Source organism: Lynx rufus, unplaced genomic scaffold (assembly GCF_022079265.1).
Source record: "Lynx rufus isolate CCGP_SWC_20201006 ecotype Redwood Valley unplaced genomic scaffold, mLynRuf1.p SCAF_15, whole genome shotgun sequence".
Lineage (NCBI taxonomy): Eukaryota > Metazoa > Chordata > Mammalia > Carnivora > Felidae > Lynx > Lynx rufus.
Window position 1 is genome coordinate 51,613,890 of NW_025814829.1, and position 24,674 is coordinate 51,638,563.

Sequence of the window (24,674 nt, forward strand, 5' to 3'; positions counted from 1 at the left end):
GACTTGCTCGTTCCTCGTCTAAATGTTCTACCCGCTTTCTTCCGTTCGGTGTCTTGGTAAACGCCCCGAGTGCTTAGATCCCGGGCTTCTAGGGTCTGTGGCAGACGAATGCAATTTAAAACACGAAAGCTGCAGGCGGAAAGGTTTGGCATTCCCTCCCACCCCGCCCCAAGGTTAAATCTTGGCCGAGTCTCTGAATAAACGCGCGTCCAGAGGGACTGTGACTAAGAACCAGTCCACAGTCTGAGTGTGTGGAGGAGCGCGTTCCGTTCCGTGGGGATTAGGCCCACGGGGAGGAACCCCAGGCCGCCCGCGAGCGTGCTCCGATTACTCTCGGCCTGACTGCCGCGCACCGGCTCCAGAAGCACGCTTTCCCAGTCGCAGTCCTCCATGACTTTCTGCACTAGCAGGGTAGGTCGGGGGACGTCAGAGGACTCGCGCTCAGCCCGCGCCGATTCTCCTCTGCTGGGCCGACCACCAATGGGAGAAGAGTCCAATTCCAGGCATCCGCGGCGATTGGCTCCGGGCCCGGGGGCGGTGGCGGCGAGGGGCGGACCCGGGGGCGGGTCTCGCTTTGGGGCTCCGGTGCCAACATGTGAGGCGTCTGCAGCCGCGGAGGACTGGAGTGCTGCCCGCGGAGGCCGCCGTTCGGCGAGCGCGACCTGGCTCCGCCGCGAAGGGCGAGGGGCGCCGCTGGCGGGTCCAGGTGCCCGCGCCGGGGCAGCGCTCGAGCATCGCCGCGGCGGGCGTCGGAAAGGGAACAGCTAGGGGCCGGGCCGCGTCCCCGCCCTCCGCACCGCGAATGGATGTGCCCGGCCCGGTGTCCCGACGGGCGGCGGCGGCCACCGCGCTCCTGCGTACGGCCCGCGTGCCCCGCGAGTGCTGGTTCTTGCCCACCGCGCTGCTGTGCGCCTACGGCTTCTTCGCCAGCCTCAGGCCGTCCGAGCCCTTCCTGACCCCTTACCTGCTGGGGCCGGACAAGAACCTGACGGAGAGGGAGGTAGGCGCGGCGGCGGGCTGGGGGCCGGCGCGGCCGACCGCCGGCGCTCGGGAGGCGGCTCAGGAAAAGAGCGAGTAAAACGGCTCTCGCTCCCCGGAGGCTTTCTGGGCAGGGGTTTCTTGCCCTTCCGCAGCTGGCAGGAGGCTCGGGGCCGGCGCTGCGCTACTCCATGCCGTTTTTCTGGCGTCTGTTGGATTTGTGGGGCATGGCTCGTGTCGGGGTGGGGAGCCCCAGCACGCGTGTGCTGCCGGCGGCGTGCTCCTCACGCTGCTCTGTGGTTTAGCTGCTCTCCGCTCAGATTGGTCCAGCAGTCCCTGCTGGGGGCGGGAGGGGGCGCTGCGGGGTACTCGGATAAAAAAGTGGAAACCGCCAGTTGTACTTTGGACAAAGGTTTAGTAAATGATGAAAGTAGGGAACCATGGGGTGCCTGAGAGGCTCCCTCGGGAAGCCTCAGACTCTAGATTTCGGCTGCGATCACGATCTCGTGTTTGCGGGATCAGCCCCGTGCGGGGGCTCTGCCCTGACGGCGGGGGCCTGCTTGGGATTCTCCGTCTCTGCCCCTCCCCTGCTCACGTGGCGCGCGCGCTCTCAAACTTTGTTTTTAAAAAAGAAGAAAGTAGAGAACCAGGTGCAGAGTAACCCCTGCTTTCGGAATGGATCTTCCCTCTCCCAGCCGCACCCTCCTCCTTCCCAAACCTTACTTTGTTTACCTTTGACTGGATGCTCAAATAAGGGCAGGACAGCAAACAAAAATCCATCACCTTAATTTGTTTTGACTTAATTAGCTGAGGCTTTTTGGATGTGCTCGAATAAGGGCAGAACGACAAATGACTATCCGTCCCCTTAATTTGTTTTGATTTTTATTTAGGTGAGACGGTGTCCAGGGACATGCTGCCCCCCAGCCCCCAAATCCTACCTCCTGGGATAAAAGCAGATACTGAGATGGTATCACATAATTGGCATTTAATTACAGTTTGTCTTGCATGGTGAATTGTTGGTTCACAGATGTTAGTTTTGCTTTTCAACCACAAGCCTGAAAGCTGAAGCCTGGTATTCTTTTCTAGAACACTACAAAGGGTGAAAGATGAGTGAGCATTTATTAGTAACTATTTATTATTTTTCCTATGCCTACTTTTCCTTCCTTCCCCTCCCTGCCCTAGTTGCTGTGAAATACTTCTTCCATTTAAAGTTTACTCTTCTTCCTGTGGTTAGTAATCACCTCTTTTGAGTAGCAACTCACCGTCCCTGCATAACAGGCCAGAGCAGGATATAATTATTCACAGTCCAGTTTGTTGTTGGCTTTGCCTTTCCGTTTTCAAGGACGCTTAGCAGGGAATTGAAAGTCGGTGTTGGATCCTGGATTGAGGGTTTCATTTGAATTTCTCATATTGTCTTACCTTCAGCAAGTATCACTGACTTTTACCCAACTTCACCTTCACCTCTTCTGTTTCTCAGTCTTTTGGACCACTCCATGAAGGACTGTGACAGCTATTCATTCCCTATTTGAATTTTAACATCGTTAATATTTTAACATTGTGAACAGAATAATTTTACAAGGAGAAAATGACTGCAGTAAAGGAGAGAGAATGATTCTGGAGACCCAGAACTACTACTGACTCTGAAGCAGAAATGATACTTCCTGAGCTGCGAATAATGAAAATTTCATGTGAACTGCCATGTGATCTGCAGTCTGTTCACCTTGCTGGACTGAGGGCCACATGGGGAGAAGAAACATGCTCTCTGTGTTGATATTTGAAAGCTGATCTGTTTTGTCTTATGCCCTGGGCCGAGAGTTATGTCATGTGTCATCATGTGCCCTATCTACTCAGCCTTCTGGGGTGAGAGAATATGTTCACTGGCATTGGGGCCGGACAGGGGTGCTAGGGCCCGTAAATGTTTGCTGATTATGTAACAAACACCTAGCACATTCCTGTGCCTGCAAATTGGAGGAGGAGGAGGGCAGAGTTTGAAGAGAAATCTGGTGGTCTAGAAAGGAGTGTCATTTGTTCGTGAGTACCTTGGGCCTGGGCTGATTCTGTTGTTGGTGCACAGTATGGCTCCGGTCACCCTCTCCAGAACCCTGGGTTTTTGGAATATCTAAGAACTGAAATAAATAGACAACTTGTTCTCCTTCCTGACTTAATGCTTGCTTTCACCAGTGGGCAGTTAAATGAAAAATGTTACATGACTTTTAGGCACAGTGAATGTCAGGTCATGGTCAGTGATGTTCTGAAGTTTGTGTTTACCCCTAGAAGACTTCAGAAGGGCCAACTTAGATCATCTTAAATGGAGCTGTGGTTAACCAAGTCCAAAAGCAAAAGAAGGAGAAGGACAGAATTTCCTCTATCTTTGCATGCTTGAAGGATTTTCCTCTTAGATTTCAGGAAAAATGTTAACCCGTTTTAGGTACCACTTTATAAGTTTTAAACAGGTTAAAAATGGACTCTGTTCTAATAGTTGAAAGCCAGTCTTTTAATAAAATAGAGTTCCATGTCACCAGCACTTTTTTTATTCTTTCATCTTTTTTAGCATATGATTCGACATTCACCACCTTTCTTTGATTTTTTTTTTTTTTTTAACATTCTACCTATTCTGTCTGGTATTCAGAGTCTTACAGAATTTGGCTTTTACCTCCTTGACAGCCTTAGCCTCTGCTACATCTTTCTTCTTGCCTTCTTCCGTGTGCCCAAGCTCTGTCCACATTAATCTTCTAGTCCAAAATCCAGTATATCCAGTTTCTCGTCTACTAGCCTGTGCTCAAAGTTGTGATATCTCTGCTTGGAATAAGCTTCCCATACCTACCTGCTGATCTCTTTCTGTTAGCCTCTACCTTTCTTCTCCTTCAAGGTCCATATTTCCTAGCTCTCTTATAATGACATATGAATATATATCCTAATTAGGTTCAGAACAGAAGTTTTATTTTATTTTATTTTATTTTATTTTATTTTATTTTATTTTATTTTTTATTTTTTATTTTATATCCATACAGCTTGAAGTGTTGTGTAAAGAAGAGCTTATTAGCTACTTGTTTACTTGAAACTTGATTCTAAAATAAAGTCTAAATCGAATTAGAGCTTAAGATGAACATCTGTTCTCTCTTAACTTTCTGTATCTCAGAGAGAAAACGCAAGCAAACTCTGATCCAAAGACTGGGGGCAGGCACCTGACGATAAAAATCAGTTCCCTTTGCTCACATGGCAGATTTTACCCGAGATAAGAAGGTATTGTCTAGGGTATGGACAATAAGAGTCTGTAATTTGTACATTTTTGCACGGAGGAAGTTTCCCTTCAAGATTAAAAGTACCCATCGAAGAAACATTTTCCGGTGTCACAGTTTGTCGGTGGCAACATTGAAAGAGAAAGGATCTTTTGGAGACCCAGTGACTAAGCTCTGGTGATTGTGTGGTCATTAGGTCTTTGTGAATGCCCTATAAAAGCATCTCCATACTGGTTGAAAAAGGCGCAGGCCATAGAAGTAACCCTGGAACATAGGCCATGATCGGTAACAGGTTTCCAGTTGAAGAAATGAGGCTTTTCAGTATGGTAGATTGAGAATAGTGAGGTTCTGATCCTCCCTCTACCAATTACTTACTAGCTGTGCTAGCTTTGGATAATTTACTTAACCTTCCTGTAAGGCCCAGTTTCCTCAGTTGTAAAATAGAGCTAATAAAAGCATTTACCACTTAGGCTGGCTGGATTCAACGAAGCAATGTAGGTAAGGCTGGTATCGTAGTGTGTGCACGTCAGCGGACGTTGCTATTATAATGCTGATAACACTGTGAGAGGGACATTCATTCTTCTTGGGCTGATCTCTTTCACTGGAGATGAAATCGGTCTTGTATTTAGAATGAGTAAGCAAGAACCCATCCCTTCCCCCACCGTCACACCTCACCCCACTTGCCTTTAATTTCGTTACTACGCGGCCTTACAGGTTTGGCAATGTTACTTTTCCTCATCTTTGTCATCTTAACCGTGGTTTCGTGTTAGGAGTGGATTCCACCCACACATATAAGCACTTTAGGTTGATATTTGAAAGGATGAGGGGCACCGGGGTGGCTCAGTTGGTTGAGCAAAGCCTGCCTTTCAGCAAGCACTTAAAAATTGGGGCCACCGATCCAGACTTTGAAATGGTCATTTGAGAAACTGGCTTCTTTGTATCCACACTAGGACCTTGCTAGACCCTGGGGTAGGCGTAATAGAGGGGAAAGTCTCCTACGGTGATTGATGTTGCAAGGGTGGGGATGACAGTTCAGTTGATTTACGTAGTTATGTTGTCCCAAAGGGTCTGCTTCAGCTTCAGTCCTCAAGGCTTGAGACCTGTGAATAAAGTGGAATGAATGATTTACATGTATTCTCTCGCTTAGTCCTTGCAGCAGACAACCCTGTGGTTGCAGGGCTTACCCTTCTTAAATTTTTTTTTTTTTAACGTTTATTTTTGAGAGACAGAGTGAGACAGAGCACAAGAGGGGGAGACACAGAATCCCAAGCAGGCTCCAGGCTCTGAGCTGTCAGCACAGAGCCCGATGTGGGGCTCGAACCCAGGAACAATGAGATTGTGACCTGAGTAGAGAGCCACCCAGGCGCCCCAGGGCTTACCCTTCTTTTACTGATAATGGAGACTAACGCTAAAGGGAACAACAACAACAACAAAAAGCCTTGCCTGTAATCACACAGCAAACGATGGGAGTGAAATTCCAGTGGGGTCTTTATGGTAGAACGCTTATTGTAAAGATACCTCTACTTTCTCCCAACTTTAAAAATACATTAAAAAGAAAACAAAAACTTCTATTTTTTTTTTCATATTTCAGGCAAGCAAAAAGGACATCAAAGCTGCCTATAAGCCTGTCATCCACAGATAATTATTCTGTCAAGACTGTAGGACAGACTTATCCTCTTGACCTGTTCCCCCAAAGAAATTAAACTGAAAATCAGAGAAACCTAATCAAACAGTGGGATCAAGGCTCCCTATTCTGTGGGTAGAAGTAAGAATTGATGATCATTCCCAAACATTTATCCATTTCCAACACAGTTTTTGAGCCACATATCCACACAGCAGGCTCACTGGAAGGCCGTGGCAGGTCAACCCTTGAAGAGTCCACCCTTTTAAGGCAGTGGTCCTCAGCTCTGGCTCAGATAAAATCTCCTGGGAGGTCATAAAGACTTGCCTTTGGCTGGGCATCCAGATTTTTTAAAGCTCCACGGGAGATGTGCAACCACGGTTAGGAACCAGCGCTCTGTGGTAATTGGGGAGACAACACGTTCAAAGCAGTATGGAGAGCTCTGAATGTTACAGTACAGATATTATCTGCTCCAGCAAAGTCTTCCAGGATGAGGAAGGCTTTGAACTAGGCCTTGATGAATGGGGAGGATTTTCAGAAAAAGATCATGGGTTGGGTGCCTGGGTGGCTCACTCCGTTAAGCGTTTAAGCATCCGACCCTTGGTGTTGGCTCAGGTCACAATCTCCCGGTCTATGAGTTTGAGCCCTGCCTTAGGCTCTGCACTGACCTCGTGGAGCCTGCTTGGGATTCTCTCTTTCCACGCCTCCCCTCCTCACACTCATGCACGTGCGTGCACTCTCTCTCTCTCTCTCAAAATAAATAAACTTTATTTTTTTTTTTCAACGTTTATTTATTTTTTTGGGGACAGAGAGAGACAGAGCATGAACGGGGGAGGGGCAGAGAGAGGGAGACACAGAATCGGAAACAGGCTCCAGGCTCCGAGCCATCAGCCCAGAGCCCGACGCGGGGCTCGAACTCACGGACCGCGAGATCGTGACCTGGCTGAAGTCGGACGCTTAACCGACTGCGCCACCCAGGCGCCCCAAAATAAATAAACTTTAAAAAAAGAAAAAAGATGATGGGGCGGAAACGGGGAAGTATATTCCAATTATCAGAATTGCTGTCGAGACTTCTTCGGTCAGTAAGGATTTATCAGAGGTGCTGGTAGGTTGTTTTATGAGAATAAATTGTTACGAATATCCCCGGTCCGTTGATCTCGCTAATAGGTTTTTAATTTTCTCTTTTTATCAGGTCTTCAATGAAATTTACCCAGTATGGACTTACTCGTACCTGGTGCTGCTATTTCCTGTGTTCCTTGCCACAGACTACCTCCGGTACAAACCTGTCATCCTGCTGCAGGGACTCAGCCTTATTGTCACGTGGTTCATGCTGCTCTACACCCAGGGACTGCTGGCCATTCAGTTCTTGGAGTTCTTCTATGGCATCGCCACAGCCACTGAAATCGCCTATTACTCTTACATCTACAGTGTGGTAGACCTGACCATGTACCAGAAGGTCACGAGTTACTGTCGGAGTGCCACCTTGGTGGGCTTTACGGTGGGCTCCGTCCTCGGGCAGATCCTCGTCTCCGTGGCAGGCTGGTCCCTGTTCAGCCTGAATGTCATCTCTCTTACCTGTGTCTCGGTGGCTTTTGCCGTGGCCTGGTTTCTGCCCATGCCACAGAAGAGCCTGTTCTTTCACCACGTTCCTTCCACTTGCCAGAGAACGAATGGCATCAAGGCACAGAATGGCGGCTTTGTAACCAACACCACGGCTGCAAACCACCTTCCAGGGTGGGAGGACCCGGAGTCAAAAATGCCTCTAAATACGGAGGAGCCGGTAAGTGTGGCCTTACACACCTTGCGGCAGCTGCTCTGGCTGTTAGAGCAACGATGACAGAACAGACAGGAAAACCCCTCTTGCTAGCCCTTGTATTCATCTTGACTCAGTTTTTTATCCTGGGTTGGTTCACTGGTTCATTCATTTATTGATTAAAGACAGGGCTGATTTATATTAGGGATGGCCAATACATTCTGTCCTGGGGTGAATAACCTCCAAAGTCAGACCAGCACCACATCACACTGCTTGTGTCAGAGAGGTGCACCTGGGGGAGGGGGGGGCGGGGCTCAGTCAGTTAAGCATCTTACTTCCGCTCAGGTCATGATCTCACCCTTCGTGAGTTTGAGCCCCACATTGGACTCTGTGTTGACAGCTCAGAGCCTAGAGCCTGCTTCGGATTCTATCCATTTCTCTCTCTCTCTCTCTCTCTCTCTCTCTTCCTCTCTCTCTCTCTTTGTGTCTCTTAAGTATAAATAAACATTTTTTAAAAAATATAAAAAAAAATGGGGCTCCTGGGTGGCTCAGTCGGTTGAGTATCTGACTTTGGCTCAGGTCATGATCTTATAGTTCGTGGGTTTGGGCCCCGCATCGGGCTCTGTGCTGACAGCTCAGAGCCTGGAGCCTGCTTTGGATTCTGTGTCTCCCTCTCTTTTTTTGCTCCTCCCCTACTCACACACTGTCTCTCTCTCAAAAATAAATAAAAAGATTAAAAAAAATTTTTTTTTTTAATTAAACAAAAACAAAAAAACAAGCCACAGCAGGAGTTGTCTCTTCCTCATCTTTACTGGCTATACAAAGAAAGCCCTCTGAAATTTTTACTGCATAAATAGTTGAAATGATTCCAATAAATGATGAACATCTTCCAGTTTCTGAATTGACGCCTAAAGTATTTAAGGTTAGAAAGTTTTCTTCCTCTTGTGTGCTGGAAGCAATGTCTGATATTCATTTTCTTTTTTTAAAATTATTTATTTTTTTACGTTATTTATTTTGGTGGGGGGGTGGGGTGGGGCAGAGAGAGAGGGAGACAGAATCCCAAGCAGCACAGAGCCTGATGTGGGGCTTGAACTCAAAAACCACGAGATCATGACCTGAGCCGAAGTCGGATCCTTAACCGACTAAGCCACCCAGGAGCCCCCTGATAATTCATTTTCAAATGACAGTTCACCAGAACGGGGTAGTAATGAGTACCACAGAGAAGATAATCACAGGAGGAAAATCTAAGATGGGTGACAGAATACCTATTAATTAAAAGTGTGGCTATGAAATTGTCTCTTAGAGAGGTATGGCATCTGAATAATCCGTCCATCTGCTCTGGCTAGCCGGGAAGGTTAATTGCTTCCCCCAATCACTCACCCTTCTTTATAGCTTCTTATCTTTCCAACAGGTTGTAAGCTGTGAGGGGCAAGGTTCATTCCAACCATACCGAATTGGTCTCAGTTTTCATGGGACATGTTTGGAAACAAGCCTGTTAAAATTCTCACTTTGCAGGTGGGCTCTGTCAGTCCTAAAACCATGCTCCGGGGGCCTTATAGGCTGAAGGAGAGGAGAGAGCCTACAGGAGGAAAGTCTTTGGCTCCTCCCCTGGAGTTAACTCAGATTGTTTCAATGTGGCATCTAATTACTCTCTTCTGCCTACCCCCACCATTCACTTGTGGTTACCGGTTGAAACGTAGGTTATTCATCCCAAAGAGCTTGAGCTTAGGTGACACTCGTTGTGAAACTTGGGTTACTGGGGCACCTGTGAGCAGCATCAGTCAAAAGACCAGGGATTAAGTAGGAATGAATTGCCAGTTCCTTCATGTTGGCAAGTCAACCCAGGGCTGATGGAGGAGGGAAAGAGTTAGAATCATCTGGAGTACAAAAAAGTAGAAAGCTGTAGATCTCGTGTAGTAGAAAAAAAAAGAATAAGGATCCTTTGTTAATTGTTTCAAAGATGTGAAATGGCTTTAGTGGAAATTAGTATCCATATACATACATATAATACCTGTATATATATATACATATCTTAAATATTAACATTGGTCATAGTTCTAAAGATTTTTATAGACCAGTAAGTTTTAAACCATTTTGAACATAGTAAGAAAGAATAAGAAACACAGTAAGAAAGAAACACATTTTACTTAGGAACCAGTACCATTCATAGGTGTGTATATATTTTTGATATAACTGAAGCAGAGGTTTTACAACACTTGATTCTGGTGCATTCCATTCAGTTTATTTTTTTCATCATGCAGATCACTGCCCACTGGATTGACTTTATTACCTGTTAATGAGCTGTAACCTACCACTTACAAAAAACTCTGTCCCAGACCAACTTGATGTTTGTTGTTTATAGATACGCAAGATGTCAGTACTTGACATGCTGAAGAATTATGAAATTCTAGAGTTAGAAGTGATTCTACCCACAGGTCGCAGGACCATCACGGCATCTTACAGTGACAAGGGACTTTAGATCTCATCAACCCTCTCATTTTAGAGATAAGGATTGGGAACAGAGATTAGTGACTTACGCAGAACTGCGCTGATATACTCCGAAACATAACTAAAGAGCATATAGGAGACCCCCCCCTTGATCTGTACTTCACTCCATGAAGTCTTTCCCTGGGGTGACAGCATGGTGAGAACCATCGTGTTGGCTACAGTGTGGTAAAAGTTAGACTCAGGTCAGTTCCATGATATCCTTGGTTCCGCTGCTGACCCCGTAACAGGCAGTCGTGACTGCTGGACAGCTGTTCGGGGCCCAGACGGTGCTGTTTCTCTTTCACGAGCCTGAAGGAGAGTCAGAACATGGCTGTCGGGGATCATAGTGCCATTTGAAGTTGACAAAGCCCATAACTGAACCATAAATCATAACTGTAGTAAATAGAGTTAAAAAAAAAAAAAGGGGTAGGTAGACGGGTGAGTGGTTTGATCTTGATCTTCTGGAAAGGGAAGATGAAGTAGGAATCAGAGCGATGCCCTTGTCCGCAAGTTACCTTAAGGTGTTTGTGAGTCCTTTTCAGAATGAGCCTGTTGCCGTGGGGCCCAGCGTGTTGACATTACAGCAGAGCTGGTGATTTTTTTTCCTAAATAGGAAACGGGATTCCTTCTGTGCTTGGCTTGTAGTTGGATTTGCTTTATTTTAAATTGGTCATTCGCTAGAAATGATGTAAATTAAGCCACTTCTTTAGCACAGCCCATGACACGTAATGAATACCTAATACATGACACCTGTTAACATACCTATACTTTTATTGGTAGACAGAGGCCCTTTGCTGTTAGTAAGCGTTCGCATTCTTGGCGTATGTGTGTGTTTGAGCTTTATAGAACACTGTAGCAAAATTAGTGTTTCTACTTTGTATGCAAGTAAGATCATTTACAGCAGCACACTATAGTGGATTTTGAAGGAAGGGAAGTTGAAACCTGGGCTCTCGTACTCACCAGCAGGGTAATCTTGGGCATGTTTCTTAATTTTTTGAGAGTTAATTTCCTCATTTGTCTGTCTCCCTCACCGGGTTATTTCAAGTATTAAATGCCACAATGTAAATGAGGGAATGACCAGGTTACCTCTGGTCTTAACCTTATGAAAGATGTCACTAGAATCTGGTAGTGATTCCATACCACTAATTCTTTAACCGAGGCCACTCTTTTTTTTGAGAGAGAGAGAGGTGGGGGGAGACAAAGGATCCGAAGCAGACTCTGTGCTGATGCGGGGCTCGAAATAACAAACCCTGAGATCATGACCTGAGCTGAAGTCAGACGCTTAACCGACTGAGCCACCCAGGGGCCCCCCTGAGGCTACTCTTAAATGTAGAATGTTAAACCAGATGATCAGTAAACTTTCCTTAGCTCTAGAATACTGAGTTTTATGAACTGATTGATCTGAAAGCACTTTCTTTCTTCTGATAGGTAAAGAACACATAATATCATAGGAGTGGTTTAATTGCAGTCATCAGCCCTTGACTTAAATCTTCACAGTTTAGGCATTAAACCCTACCTATCTCCCCTCTCCCCCATATATTTTCCTATTGTATGTAGAATAAATTCAAAAATTCTCATTACGGACTATGAGACCTCATACAATCTGACCCTTTGCGACTGCCCTTCATTCTCATCTTCATGGCTGGTTCCCTTATGTCAATTCAGGTATCAACTCAGAAGTCAGCTTTTTTTTTTTTTTTTTTTCAACGTTTATTCATTTTTGGGACAGAGAGAGACAGAGCATGAACGGGGGAGGGGCAGAGAGAGAGGGAGACACAGAATCGGAAACAGGCTCCAGGCTCTGAGCCATCAGCCCAGAGCCCGACGCGGGGCTCGAACTCGTGGACCGCGAGATCGTGACCTGGCTGAAGTCGGACGCCTAACCGACTGCGCCACCCAGGCGCCCCAGAAGTCAGCTTTAATCACTACTTGCCAGTCCCTTACCCTGTTTATTCTCTTCATGGTATCATTCTTACTGTCAGCTGTCTTGTCTGTGTGTTTATCGTCTGTCCTCCTTATCAAAATGTCAGTTTAAGGAGGACGGGGACTTTTCTGCTGTATTCCCAGGATCTAGAACATTGCCAAACGCGCAGTATGGGCACTCGTCAATATTTGTTGGTTGCATAAGTGAGTCATGATAGAGTACAGAGGAAAGGAGCGTGTATTGAGCACTTGCTGCATACTGCACAGTCCTCATTTAGTTCTTCCAATAGCCTGTTGAAGTAAACATTCATTTCCGTTTTGTAGCAAAAAGCCTAAGACTTAGAAATTGGTTCCATCTGCAGGCAGGCAGGTGTGTTTCTGTCGCACTTCATCATTATCGTCTCAGCTCTCATTCATTTTAACCTGGGTGCTGTGCTAAGTACAGTGGGACTGTACTCCCACTTAACACTGTGGGACAGTGCTAAGAATCTTAGGTTCATGAGCTCATTTAATTCTTACTAAGACTGTGTTGTAGGTGTCACTATCCCCATGTTACAGTTGAGGGAACTGAAGCGTATGTCAGATAACTCACCCAAAGGCACCTACAAACAGCACAGTCAGAATAAACCCAGATCAGGGCGCCTGGATGGCTCAGTCGGTTAAGCGCCAATTTTGGCTCAGGTAATGAACTCACGGTTTGTGGGTTCGAGTCCCGCGTCGGGCTCTGCGCTGAGCTGAGCCTGTTGGGATTCTCTCTCTTCCTCTCTCTCTTCCTCTCTCTCTGCCCCTGCGTGCTTGCTTGCTCTCTCTTTCTCACACACGCTCTCTCTTTCTCTCAGTAAAATAAACCCAGATCTAGTTGACTTCAAAATCCACTATAATAGAGACTCCTATTCCTTGGTAGAGAAATAACTCCAAGTTTTGTTATTTTGTTTTTAAGCGTCAGAACCCCTTTTTTGAGTGAAATCTGAAACCACGTGCCCGTTTTGATAAACGAGTGAGCTGAGCCTAGGGATGGTGTGAGTAGGCCCAACTATGGAATATTGCTTGGTTCTCATTCCACTGAGATTTTCCTAGCATTTCAGGGGGGAATGGCCTTTATTTACTTAATATCAGGAGTCGCTATATATGTATGTATATATATATATATGTACATATACACACACACACACACACACACACACACATATACACACACAATATACAGCTAATAGATGTATCATCTGAATAGGAAAAAAATTTTTACTGATTTTATAAAAAAGACTCCTACTTCATTTTTTTAATTAAACAAAACAGAAAACTACATAAAAAGAATTCAGAATCCTCTGAACTGCTGCTCCCAAAGATTACCACTCTTAATAGTTTAGTGACCTTCTTCCTAAACATCTCTTTCCATATACACATGTGTATGTATTCATAGGTATACATTTTATAGTAAATGAAATTATAATCTACATGTAGTTTTGTAACTTGATGGTTTTTTGTTTTTTTTTTGTTTTTTTTTACTCAGTGTTATGTAATAACTTGCTTTCCGATGTCTTTTCATGCAAAATAGCTTTCTTTCGGAATCCAAAGAAATGGAACCATAATGGTGCGAGTGACTGGTGGGAGGTTTGTGTTGGGCTGGTAGTCTCCCCCCCGGGGCTGGCCCTGATCACAAAGCCACAACTGTTGTGTAGAGACTTGTGTGAAGGACATAGTCTGCCTTTCGACCCTCCCTTTTTCCCTTGTGGTCACAAACCGTTCCCTCTGGATGTCTCCAGTGAGACCCCTGCCAATGGGTATGTCTGAGTTGGGATGGAGGAGAGAGTGTGTACATGGCTGCACCCCCTCCCTGTTACAGCTTAATGCCCTTGAACTTCAGGTGTCATCTCCCCCTGAAAAAGAATAGCCAAAGACAGGCCTCTAAGCCAACTCTTAGCAGGTTGTTAACGCCCTAACTTCAGGTTTAGGAACTAAGGCTCTGTGAGCCTACCAGGCCAAGGCAAGAATGACTATTCTTGGAGCAATATAAGTGCACAACAGGCCAGAGCAGGAGAGAGAGTGTCCTAGAAGCTTTTGATGTGTGGCGAGAACTCTACTGTTGCTAAATTGCAAATATACTACAACGGCATCTTCTCCGTGCTTTTGTTACTTCCTTTGCCTAGAATGTTCTTCATTATTTCTCTATTCACATCTTATCTGTCTCCCAAAGTCTATCTCAAACACCAATTCTTCCTTGATACAGATTTTACTTTGTTTCTTGTCTTGTTTCTTAATAACAGATGTATGTTATTCCCATCAGTTAAGGCTCACTCCGTACGTTTTTGCTATGTTTCGGATATTGGAACATCACCAGCAGAGGAAACAATGATAGTCCTCTTGTCATCAGGAAAATACGTTTGCTGTTTGTAGCAAGAGTTAGTATTGGGACTGTGTCCTTCAAAAGCACTTAATAAAAGAAGCAAACGCGCTTGAAAATTTCCACCCCAGCCATTGTTTTTGGCTACAGATGAGTCTCCCTCTGCACAACGGGGCTGAGAAAACAGTGGTATTTAACTTGGTCTGGCAAACACCTAACTCTACCTACTGGAAGGTGCTGTTTACACCTAAAGGTTCTCGTGCCCCTCAAGACATGTGGCCTCCAACCAACAAGAGCCGGTTGAACTGTGCGGCTGCCACCGATGTATTTACAGATCTGGCACGTGGCTCCTGTCACACATCCTGGCGCTTATGTGCTGCTTCACGATGAGCTCCCCTTTGCTCCATTTGGGTTCTCTCCTCTTGTCTTTCCGTGTTAGCCACAAAAGTGTAAGTTCCTGTCGCTCAGGAAGTAGGGCATACTTGGATAAATTAGACCTTAGATAGGAGTTAGAGACTTCTCCTGGGGTGTCTGGGATTTCACGTTGTCTTTGTGGCATGGTGTGGGGATGGCACATAGCTCGGTAATGCCTCGGTTCGCCCCATTACAAACGCGGTGGCTTTATTACTTCATTATAGTGGTAGTATTTCCCGTTGTACAAGCATTGGGGGATATAAAATATAAAAAGCATAGGAAAGAAAATTAAAGTTACTAATCACCTTACTACCCTCTAAGTAGAGAACTGCTGCTAATATTTGGGTCTGGTTTTTCCTAAGGTTTCTGTCTCAACCATTGCTCTACAGTGAATCGGTCAGTTTTAAGGATAGGAAGTTCTCACTGACAAACCCTAACTGACCGGTGGTTTAATAAGGTTACTAACGGTTGCTTATTCTGAACGTCGCTTGCCACCGTGTGGGGAGATGTGGGGTGGCATCTCGCTTTGGCTGAAACATGCAGTCTTTGACCATCTTTCTACCTTCACTTGGTAAACAGTACATCGTTGCTGGGTTGATTACATGCAGCTATGCTACTGTTTATAGAGCACTAAAAGAAAAAGTCGTACTATATATATACACAAACGTGCACACACACACACACATCTCAGAGATTTCGCATGTCCTGTCCCAGACCACCGCAATAAAGCAAACATTGGAATAAAGCCAGTCAAATGAATGTTTGGATTTCCCAGTGCACCTACAAGTTGTGTTTACATTATACTGTAAATGTGCAATGGCAGTATGTCTGAAAACAAACAAACAAACAATGCATGTACTTTAGTGTAAAAATACTTTGCTAAAAACTGCTAACCACCTTCTGGGCTTTCAGCACGTTGCGATCTTTTTGCCGGCTGCAACTTGTCCGCCAGCACCTGCCGCCCCACCTTGCATTGTACGTGGTGGAGACGGCTTCTTTCCTTGACCCGCGTGAGCCAGCCTGTGCTGGCTTCACGCTTTTCTTCTGCGGCCTCTTCAGCTGCCTGAACCTTCACCGAATTGAAGAGCTCGCGAGGGCCTTGCTCCGGGTTGGGCTTTGGCTTCGGGGCAACACTGTGGCTGTTTGAGCTTCTATCCGGGCCACTGAAACTTTCTCCATGTCAGTGATGAGGCCATTTCGCTTTCTTATCAATTGTGTGTTTCCTGTAGTAGCACTTTTGATCTCCTTCAAGCACTTTTTCCTTGCATTCACAAACTGGCTACTGTTGGGCACAAGAGGCCTAGCTTTCTGCCCGTCCAGGCTCTCGGCTTGCCTTCCTCACTGAGCTTAACCATTTCTAGCTTTTGATTTCAAGTGACAGACGTACGCCTTTTCCTTTCACTTGAACCCTTCGTGGCCACTGTAGGCTTATTCCTTGGCCTCATCTCAATATCGTTGTGTCTCAGGAAAGGGGGAAGTGGAGGGAGACTAGCCAGTCGGTGGAGCAGTCAGAACGCACACAACTCGCACTGATTAAGTTGGCCGTCTTCTGTGGGTACGCTTCATGGCTCCCCAGAACAACAACAGTAGTAACTTCACAGGTCACCATAAAAAATGTAATAGTAATGAGGGGCGCCTGGGTGGCTCAGTCGGTTGAGCGTCAGACTTCGGCTCAGGTCGTGACCTTGCAGGTGGTGAGTTCGAGCCCCGCGTCGGGCTCTGTGCTGACAGCTCAGAGCCTGGAACCTGTTTCAGACTCTGTGTCTCCCTCTTTCTCTGACCCTCCCCTGTTCATGCTCTCTCTGTCTCTCTCAAAGGTAAATAAACGTTAAAAAATTCTTTAAAAACAATGCAATAGTAATGAGAAAGTTTGAAATCTCGTGAGAATTCCCAAAATGTGACGCAGAGACATGAAGTGACAGATACTAGAAGAAACCTGGCTCTGACAGGCTGGCTCCACACAGGGTTGCCACAAACCTTGCATTTGTTAAACATACACATTTGCAAAGTGTAGTGAAGTGTAGCACCACAAAATGAGGTAGGCCTGTATATACACCATTTATATGTATAAAAATAGGGGCACCTGGGTGGCTCAGTCAGTTGAGCGTCCAACTTCGACTCAGGTCATGATCTCACAGTTCATGGGTTCGAGCCCCACATCGGGCTCTGTGCTGACAGCTCAGAGCCTGGAGCCTGCTTCGGATTCTGTCTCTCCCTCTCTCTCTGCCCCTCCCCTGCTCACGCTCTGTCTCTCTCTCTCTCTCCAAAGTAAATAAACATGAAAAAAATGTAGATGCGTATAAATAAATAAGCGGTTGCCTTTCACAAGGAAAAAGACAAATAGAAAACCGGGTCTATACAGTTGCTTTCTGTAGTCGCCTTCACAGTATTTGCACCTTTCTCTCCGTTTGCTGTGAAGGAACCCACCCCGGAGCGGCTCCTCGTGCTGAAGGTCCTGTGGGATGACTTCCTGATGTGCTACTCCTCCCGGCCTCTGCTCTGCTGGTCTGTGTGGTGGGCCCTGTCCACCTGCGGCTACTTCCAGGTCGTGAACTACGCACAGGGCCTGTGGGAGACGGTGATGCCCTCTCGCGATGCTGCCATCTACAACGGCGGCGTGGAGGCCGTGTCCACCCTCCTGGGTAAGCGGTGTGGGGCGGCACATTCCCCCGGAGGTCAAGTCCGCCACGATCTGATTTTTCTCTCCCCTCGGGAACTGGAGGTGACCCCCAAGGCCTGGTTTATTTGTTTTGAGCTCTGGCTTTCTGATTTAGGGAGAAATTCAGCAGTGCTCCAGTTGCGGGTGGCCGTGATTCATGAACTGGGGTCCTTTATACCCTGTCGGGAAACCCAGCGTACTGGTTTGCAGAATTGTCCTCCTATGCGGGTTTGCGCCATCTCCGGGTGTTTTGGGTGCTTCCGTCACTCGATGTGACACTTGGGAGTGGCATGATACAAGTCTGTGACAATAACTAGCACACGTTGAGTGGTAATATGTACCAAATGCTGTCCTAAGGACTTTTAGGTATATTAACTCAGTCCTCACAAAATTCCTGAGACAGTTACAGTTACAGGAAACCCAGACTGATAGGTTAATAACTCGCCCGAGACAATACAGATGGTACGTAGTCGGGTTAAGGTTTGAACTCAGAGCCTGTGTCCTTGACCATTATATTCTGTCGTCCCGTTCTAATTTGTTGGCCTATCTCATACGGTTCTTTTTTTTTTTTTTTTTTTTATGTTTATTTATTTACTTTGAGAGACAGAAGGCGAGAGAGAGGGGCACCCGGGTGGCTCAGTCGGCCGAGCATCATCCGACTTCGGCTCAGGCCACGATCTCGCAGCTCGTGAGTTGGAGCCCCACGTGGGGCTCTGTGCTGACAGTTCAGGGCCTGGAGCCTGCTTCGGATTCTGCGTCTAACTCTCTCTCTGCCTCTCCCCCTCTCGTGCCGTGTGTGTCTCTCTCTTGTCTCTCAAAAATAAATAAACGTAAAAAAAAAAAAAAAAAAAAAAGGCAAGAGAGAATCCCAAGCAGGCTCCGCACTGTCAGCACAGAGCCCAGTGCGGGGCTTGAACTCACGAACCGTGAGATCATGACCTGAAATCAAGAGTCTGGACGCTTAACCGACTGAGCCGCCCAGGTGTGCCCCCTCATAAGTTTTTTAGACGGCATTCCGTGCTTTCTGTAAACACTTCTGAGTGTGTCTGGCACTTAGAAAGCGCTCTGCACATCTTCGCTATGGTTACCAGCGTCATCGTTTTCCCAAAGAGAGGAGATGCCCTTTTGCCATGCTCTGGACTGCTGCTCAGGCAGGAGGAGAGACGATCCCTCCCGCCGTGTCGTGTGGTCAGGCCGGAAGCAGCGGCTGTCTTTGACTCCCGCCTCTGCGTCCGCCTCGGCACCCCGTTCCTTGGCGGCACCCCTGGGTCTGCGTCCTCCCGTCTCCTCGCCAGCTGCTGTCATTCGGTCTCTTCGTGGTCTCTCAGTGGCTCCAAGTTACTTATTCCGTCAAGTCCCAAATTCTCTGCCTTTCCAGGCCCTCCATAATCTTGAGCTACCCTATTTGTAAGTTATGAGATTTTAAAATGTAATAACCCAAGCTGAATTTTTAGTTGATTGAAATCGCGTTTGTGGAGCAAAATAACTAGAGAGCTTTCCTCTCTGCATTTTGTAGGTGCTGTTGCCGTGTTTGTAGTCGGCTACATAAAAATATCCTGGTCCACCTGGGGGGAGATGATGCTGTCTCTGTTTTCTCTGCTCATCGCCGCCGCGGTCTACATCATGGATACCGTGCAGAACATCTGGGTGTGCTACACGTCCTACGTCGTCTTCAGGATCATCTACATGTTACTCATCACTATAGCAACGTATGTGTTCTGCCTCAAGGAAGCGCTAGGAAAAGCTGTGACAGGATAAACTTCTTGGTCTCTTCACAAACCCATGAAAAGTGTAGGTTCTCCTCCCGAGGGAGCCTCGAGGGCGAGGTTCATTTACGTCCTTGGTCCCGTAGTCCCGCTCTGTTCAGATGCCTGCATGAGATTTACAGCGTTTGGCAACAAAGTGCCTTTCACTTGGTTGGGAAGGGAATTGCCCAGCAGCAGAAAGAAGGGGCTGCTCTTCATAACTGAAGCAAAAGTCGTAACTACCTGGGGAGTAATTCCTGTCTACTCATCCTTTTGTGTTTTGTTTTGTTTTGTTTTGTTGAAGTTTTCAGATCGCTGCCAACCTCAGCATGGAGCGCTATGCCCTAGTGTTTGGTGTCAATACCTTCATTGCGCTGGTCCTGCAGACCCTGCTTACTCTCATCGTGGTGGATGCCAGCGGCCTCGGCTTAGAAATTACCACCCAGGTAAGAGTTGTGTTTCGACACGCAAGGTGTTCCAGTCATAACGGCAGGTGATCAGAGTGACCAAGTCGAGCATGCCTACTGCGAGCCAGTTCAAACAGTACAGACAGATATAAAATAAAAAGTAGGAGTGTTCCCTCCTTCCTTTGGCCAACCCCCATCCTGAGTTCTTTTCTCCCTGGAGGACGGTGGGACCGTCATCTTTTTGGCGAGGACCTAGAACGTTTTTGAGCGTCACTCGAGAGCCTGACAGAGGCGAGAAGTAATGTTGGTGCCCTCTAGGCCGAGCTTTTCCGCTGCCTCATCCATCATTTCCCTCCATTTTTTTTTTAATTTTTTTTTTTTAACATTTATTCATTTTTGAGAGACAGAGAGAGACAGAGCATGAGTGGGGAAGGGGCAGAGAGAGGAGGAGACACAGAATCCGAAGCAGGCTCCAGGCTCTGAGCTGTCAGCACAGAGCTCGATGCAGGGCCTGAACCCACGAACTGCGAGATCATGACCTGAGCCAAAGTCAGACGCTCAACTGACTGAGCCACCCAGGCGCCCCCATTTCCCTCCATTTTTAATTCTGTACGTGGAATACTGGCTCCTGGGTGTGAGATGCCCTGCTTCGACTCACCCTTCTGAAGGCTCCTCCCTTCTTCATTAAAAATGCCGCCTGCCCAAATAGCAAGGTAATGACTTCTGATGAACAGCAGTAAGATTCTTAACATATGACCCATTGAGAAAACACCTGCACAAACGCCCAAAGCCAGCGTGGACACTCTTATTCCTTCTGGAACCGTGTGTCGTGTATGCCTTCGTGCATTGTGAGTTAGTAGGTGGGGCTTGCTCTGTACTTTGGCAGAATGGGCAACTGAATCAAAAAGTGCCTACCCCACCCTCACCCCCAGCCCAGCCCAGCCCAGCCCAGCCCAAATGATTCCTTCTCCATTATTCCCTCCACACTTAAGATACTAGTTTTCTTTCAATACAAAGACCCAGCACGTTAGCAGTAATGAACTTTGTACTGAAAAATCTAAAAGAGAAATCGTAATCACAGTTGGTAATGTGCACTAAGTGCTTCCTGTGTGCCAGGCACTCTATAGAATTTTACAGAGCTGCAGGCAGGATTGGACATCAAGAGAACGAGTCTGAGAGATGTTAAGTAACGTTCAGTGTTTAAGGTCACGTGGTCAGTAGTAATGTGGCAAAGCTAGGCTTTAAACCAGCTTCAAGGCCTAATTATCTCTCCCTGGATGGTGGTGCCTCAGAAAGGTGGGCGGGGAGTGGGGGGAGTAGAGCGGGAGCGCATTACTTTCTGTTTCCCGGTCACTACCAGCAGTGAAAAGCTTGAGAGGACTTCTCAAGGGTTAGGCGCTCAGATTTGGAATGGAGGGTGGGAGAGAAGCCAAGTGCTTGTCATCCTGCTGTAGAAGCGGCGGGTTTAAAAATACGGATTACAGAATTTTGCAGGCTGTGCCGAAACTCGGCCATGATTAATTAACAGGTTTCCTATAGGAAAATGTATCCAAATTGTAAAGAACCTGGCTCAGAGTGACACTCTTACCGCACAACCGAGCCAGCTTCTCAGTACGTCGTGAGTTATTTTCAGAAAGTGGTGATGAAGATGTTGATAAACTGTATAGTCACCTTAAAATACTGGCCTAGAGAAGATTCTTACAAAAAGTCATCCTACGGCGGAATATAGTAGACTCTCTACTGCCCTCCTCTGGGGAGGAATAGAAGTTCTTTATCTTCAGAACTTGGCCTGGTGGTCGTACTTTAACCTATCAGCTTGAGGGAAGAGACCGTGATGCAATGGTAACAACAGCAACAAAAATAATAGCAGTTTCAATTATAACAACAGCAACAAAAATAAAAGCAGTAGTATTATCAGCTTTAGCATTGTGTGGATAAACACATATGATTTCATCCCTTCCCAGTGACCCAGTAAAAAATGGGGGATATTGTGACTTCCTGTTTTGTAAATGAAACCCAGGCTCAGAGATGAAGTATTTCGGTCAGAGTCACCTGACTCGCCGGGGACGGAGTCCAGATTTGCGCCGAGGCAGTCAGGCTTCAGTACGACCACGCTGTGCTGCCCCTTGTGCTGCCCGTGCCAGGCACATCGTGTGAGCACACGGTGTTTTTTGAAGGTTTATAGAGACACTGAATATACCTTTAATCATAGGAGGTGTTCACCTATATCCAATACAATGTCTCCTCTTGTAATCGATAATTCTCTAAATTACTTCTTTTCCCTACCCCTTTTAGTTCCTGATCTACGCCGGTTATTTTGCACTCATCGCTGTGGTTTTCCTGGCCAGTGGTTCAGTTAGTATTATGAAGAAATGCAGAAAGCAAGAAGACGCGGAATCAAGTTCTCGAGTAACCACTTTGTGATACACTGCTTAGCAAACTCTGCACAGCAACTGTGCCTGGGTATATTTAATTTTTTAGTATGTAGACATGTTTATGAACGTGCTTTTTAAGGCTTCAGAGCAGCCAATTGACTCTACCTTGTGCTCCTAGAGTAACAATCCTGTTTAGGGGAGTCAGAGGCAAAGTTTATCTCGAGGATTATTTATGGAAGCTAATTTAAGGATTACTGTCTTCTGATAACAAAAGTGAACTTGATTTTGAAAACCGGGTACTCAAGAGCACTCAAGCAACACGTGGCATTTATACTTGACAGTGAGTCTGGTGTCTCAGAGGCCTGGTTCGGGACCAGGGCTCTGCTGGCCACAGGATACTGTGTTCCAACAGCACCTGTGTCTGTTCAACTTCACTCGTATCTCTTTGTTACTCATGTGCATTTGTGTTTCTACAGATGAAAGTTGTTTTTATCACCGGCAATATTTGCTCTGGTTTGGTGTTCTGTCCTATTGGGAATGTGTGTCATTTCTAATTTTTAGTTATTTTTAAAACACTTATTGTATGAATGTTCTCAGTTTCCATCTTGACAATTTTGTATTTGTGTAGATTGTCTTTAGAAGTACACTTTTGCGTTATTCATATGCTTCCCAGAGAAGCTCTTTTAGTTAGAAAATAAGGCAAGTTTTGAGGCCTGCTGATAAATTGAAATGAAGACACCTAATCAGAAAACTTAAGTTCTATTTGCCTATCTTTTAGCCTTGAGTATGAAGGACTATTAATCCTATAAGGAGAAGATCATCTATGAGCTAAAGATACCACTAGCCCAACCAGCTCATTTTGTATTTGCACTCCCTTTTATTTCCAGAATAAAATGAGAAGTCTTTTTTTTTTTAATATCTTCATCCCTATTTATAGTTTTTATATGCTTTGTCCTTCTTATCCAAGATCAAGATGTCATTAGGAGTTAGGTTTGTTGGATTATTACAAGGCCTTTTCAAAAACTGAGACTCTTTTTGATTATTTCAGTGGGACAGGAACTAGGATAGACCTGATTCCTGCATTTTGTACATTAAATCTGCCTTTGTTTCGAAGGGCAGATCATCTTGGAATATCTGCTTAAAATAATAATTGCTAGTGGTTCCATTTCCAGGGTACTTGGAAAAAATGTTGTGTATACATTTAATTCTGTAATTAGTCTACCAAGTGGCTGCTGGTGTATGTGAGTCATGATAACTATTTGAAAGCCAACTTTGTTGCCTTATCTTGAAAAAAAACCTAGGTTAATTTATTTAGAATAACACAGGTACACAGTGTGAATACTAGTTTCAAGATTCCGGAATTGACATATTTGTTTAGTGTAAGCGGCAATTCCAGAAGTAAATGCAGATGAGTATAGGTAATTTGCCATTCACCTTCCTTTCTGATCAAGGGAAGGAAAAGAACACTAAGGGAAGGGGAAGGGATATTATGAAAGTACAGCCTCTAATTTTATACCTTATCTTTGGTTTTGCTGCGTAGGGAATTGTTCACTCAGAAACAAGTAGAGAAGTGATGTTCAAGGGACTTTATTTAATGTTTCTTAATAAAATGGGCCGTGGTACAATCACATCACTCATGTTACCAAAGCAATATTTCCCTAGAATTCAATTCAAAGTTTGTGGTGCACAACTGGAGCCTTGACTTATTGAAGACAATAACAAGGTCATCTCCTGGCACGTGACCATATTTATAGAACGCCCAGACCAGTTTGCAAGTTGTGCTGTGTGCAGTTTTGCAGAGAAGTGAAAAAAATCTGTACATTTTATCCAACTCTGTATAAATTATGAAATTATTTTTATTAAATAAATATTTTACAACCTATTTTCTCTTTTTTAGTCAGATTATTTTAAATGTATTTGTTTGCTTCAGTGGGAGCTTTGGATTACGTATTGAAACCTTTTCATTGTAAGCCTTCCCTCACCTGGCCTTGGTATTTAACCTTGTTATCCTGTTAATTCCTCCCACTGCTTTGTGATCCTTACCTTGACTCCTCCCCCTTATTTCTGTCATTTTCCCTGTTATTTCTAGCACCACACTGCCCTGTTTGTTTTTCCTCGGTCTTCCTCTTGGCACCTCTCATCTCTCTTTTTAAAGCACTCGTCCTTTGAGAAACCAAAAAGACTCACATTCCCTTCGTTAACTGACTTTTAAAAATAAAGGAAATTCAGTCAAATCAAGGGCGGAAGGTGCCATGGTAGTTTGCAACTTCCTAGCCTCTTTGTTCCAGCCCCAAATGTTCTGACATCCGGGAAAGCACCTTCTTGCCATCAGTTGAGAATCACTTGTTCATTATGTCCCAGAAACCAAGTCACTCGTTTCTCACAATATCCAAAGGAGTACCTTCCCTTTAATATCCCATCCCTAAATCTGCTTCATTTGAAGCAACTACATTGATTATCAATCAAAGATTCATAAATTTTCATGCCAAAAAGTTTTTTAAAGATATTTTGAAGATAAAGCTTTCTGTCCCTATAGTTCTATCCCCTGTATCTTGATGCCTTTTGGATTGTAAGCCTTCTGAGCTGGGACCGTGTCTTATTTTCGTCTTTTTTGTTGTATAAATCACATCCTAGTGCCATATGAATATTCAACTACATAAATACTATGTAACAGACTTAATACCTGCCAGTGTAACAGCCAAATGCCATTACTTTTTTTAAAGTGCATCAAA

General features: G+C 45.5%; 1 protein-coding gene across 1 annotated transcript; it reads left to right on the forward strand.

The window, feature by feature from the left end:
• The first annotated feature begins 628 nt into the window (after nt 1-628).
• On the forward strand, nt 629-23,824 carry SLC19A2 (solute carrier family 19 member 2). Its single transcript, XM_047077039.1, has 6 exons — nt 629-1,000; nt 7,031-7,618; nt 17,176-17,398; nt 18,932-19,124; nt 19,465-19,606; nt 21,863-23,824. Exons 1-6 carry the CDS (start codon nt 803-805, stop codon nt 21,989-21,991), a joined length of 1,473 nt encoding a protein of 490 aa, XP_046932995.1. The 5' UTR covers nt 629-802; the 3' UTR covers nt 21,992-23,824.
• The last annotated feature ends 850 nt before the right edge of the window (nt 23,825-24,674 follow it).

Excerpts from the sequence above, each read along its gene's own strand:
- SLC19A2 (XM_047077039.1), top strand. The coding sequence starts at position 803 with ATGGATGTGCCCGGCCCGGTGTCCCGACGGGCGGCGGCGGCCACCGCG. Across the intron at positions 7,619-17,175 it reads CTCTAAATACGGAGGAGCCG|GAACCCACCCCGGAGCGGCT; the intron begins GTAAGTGTGGCC and ends TTTGCTGTGAAG. Across the intron at positions 19,125-19,464 it reads TTACTCATCACTATAGCAAC|TTTTCAGATCGCTGCCAACC; the intron begins GTATGTGTTCTG and ends GTTTTGTTGAAG.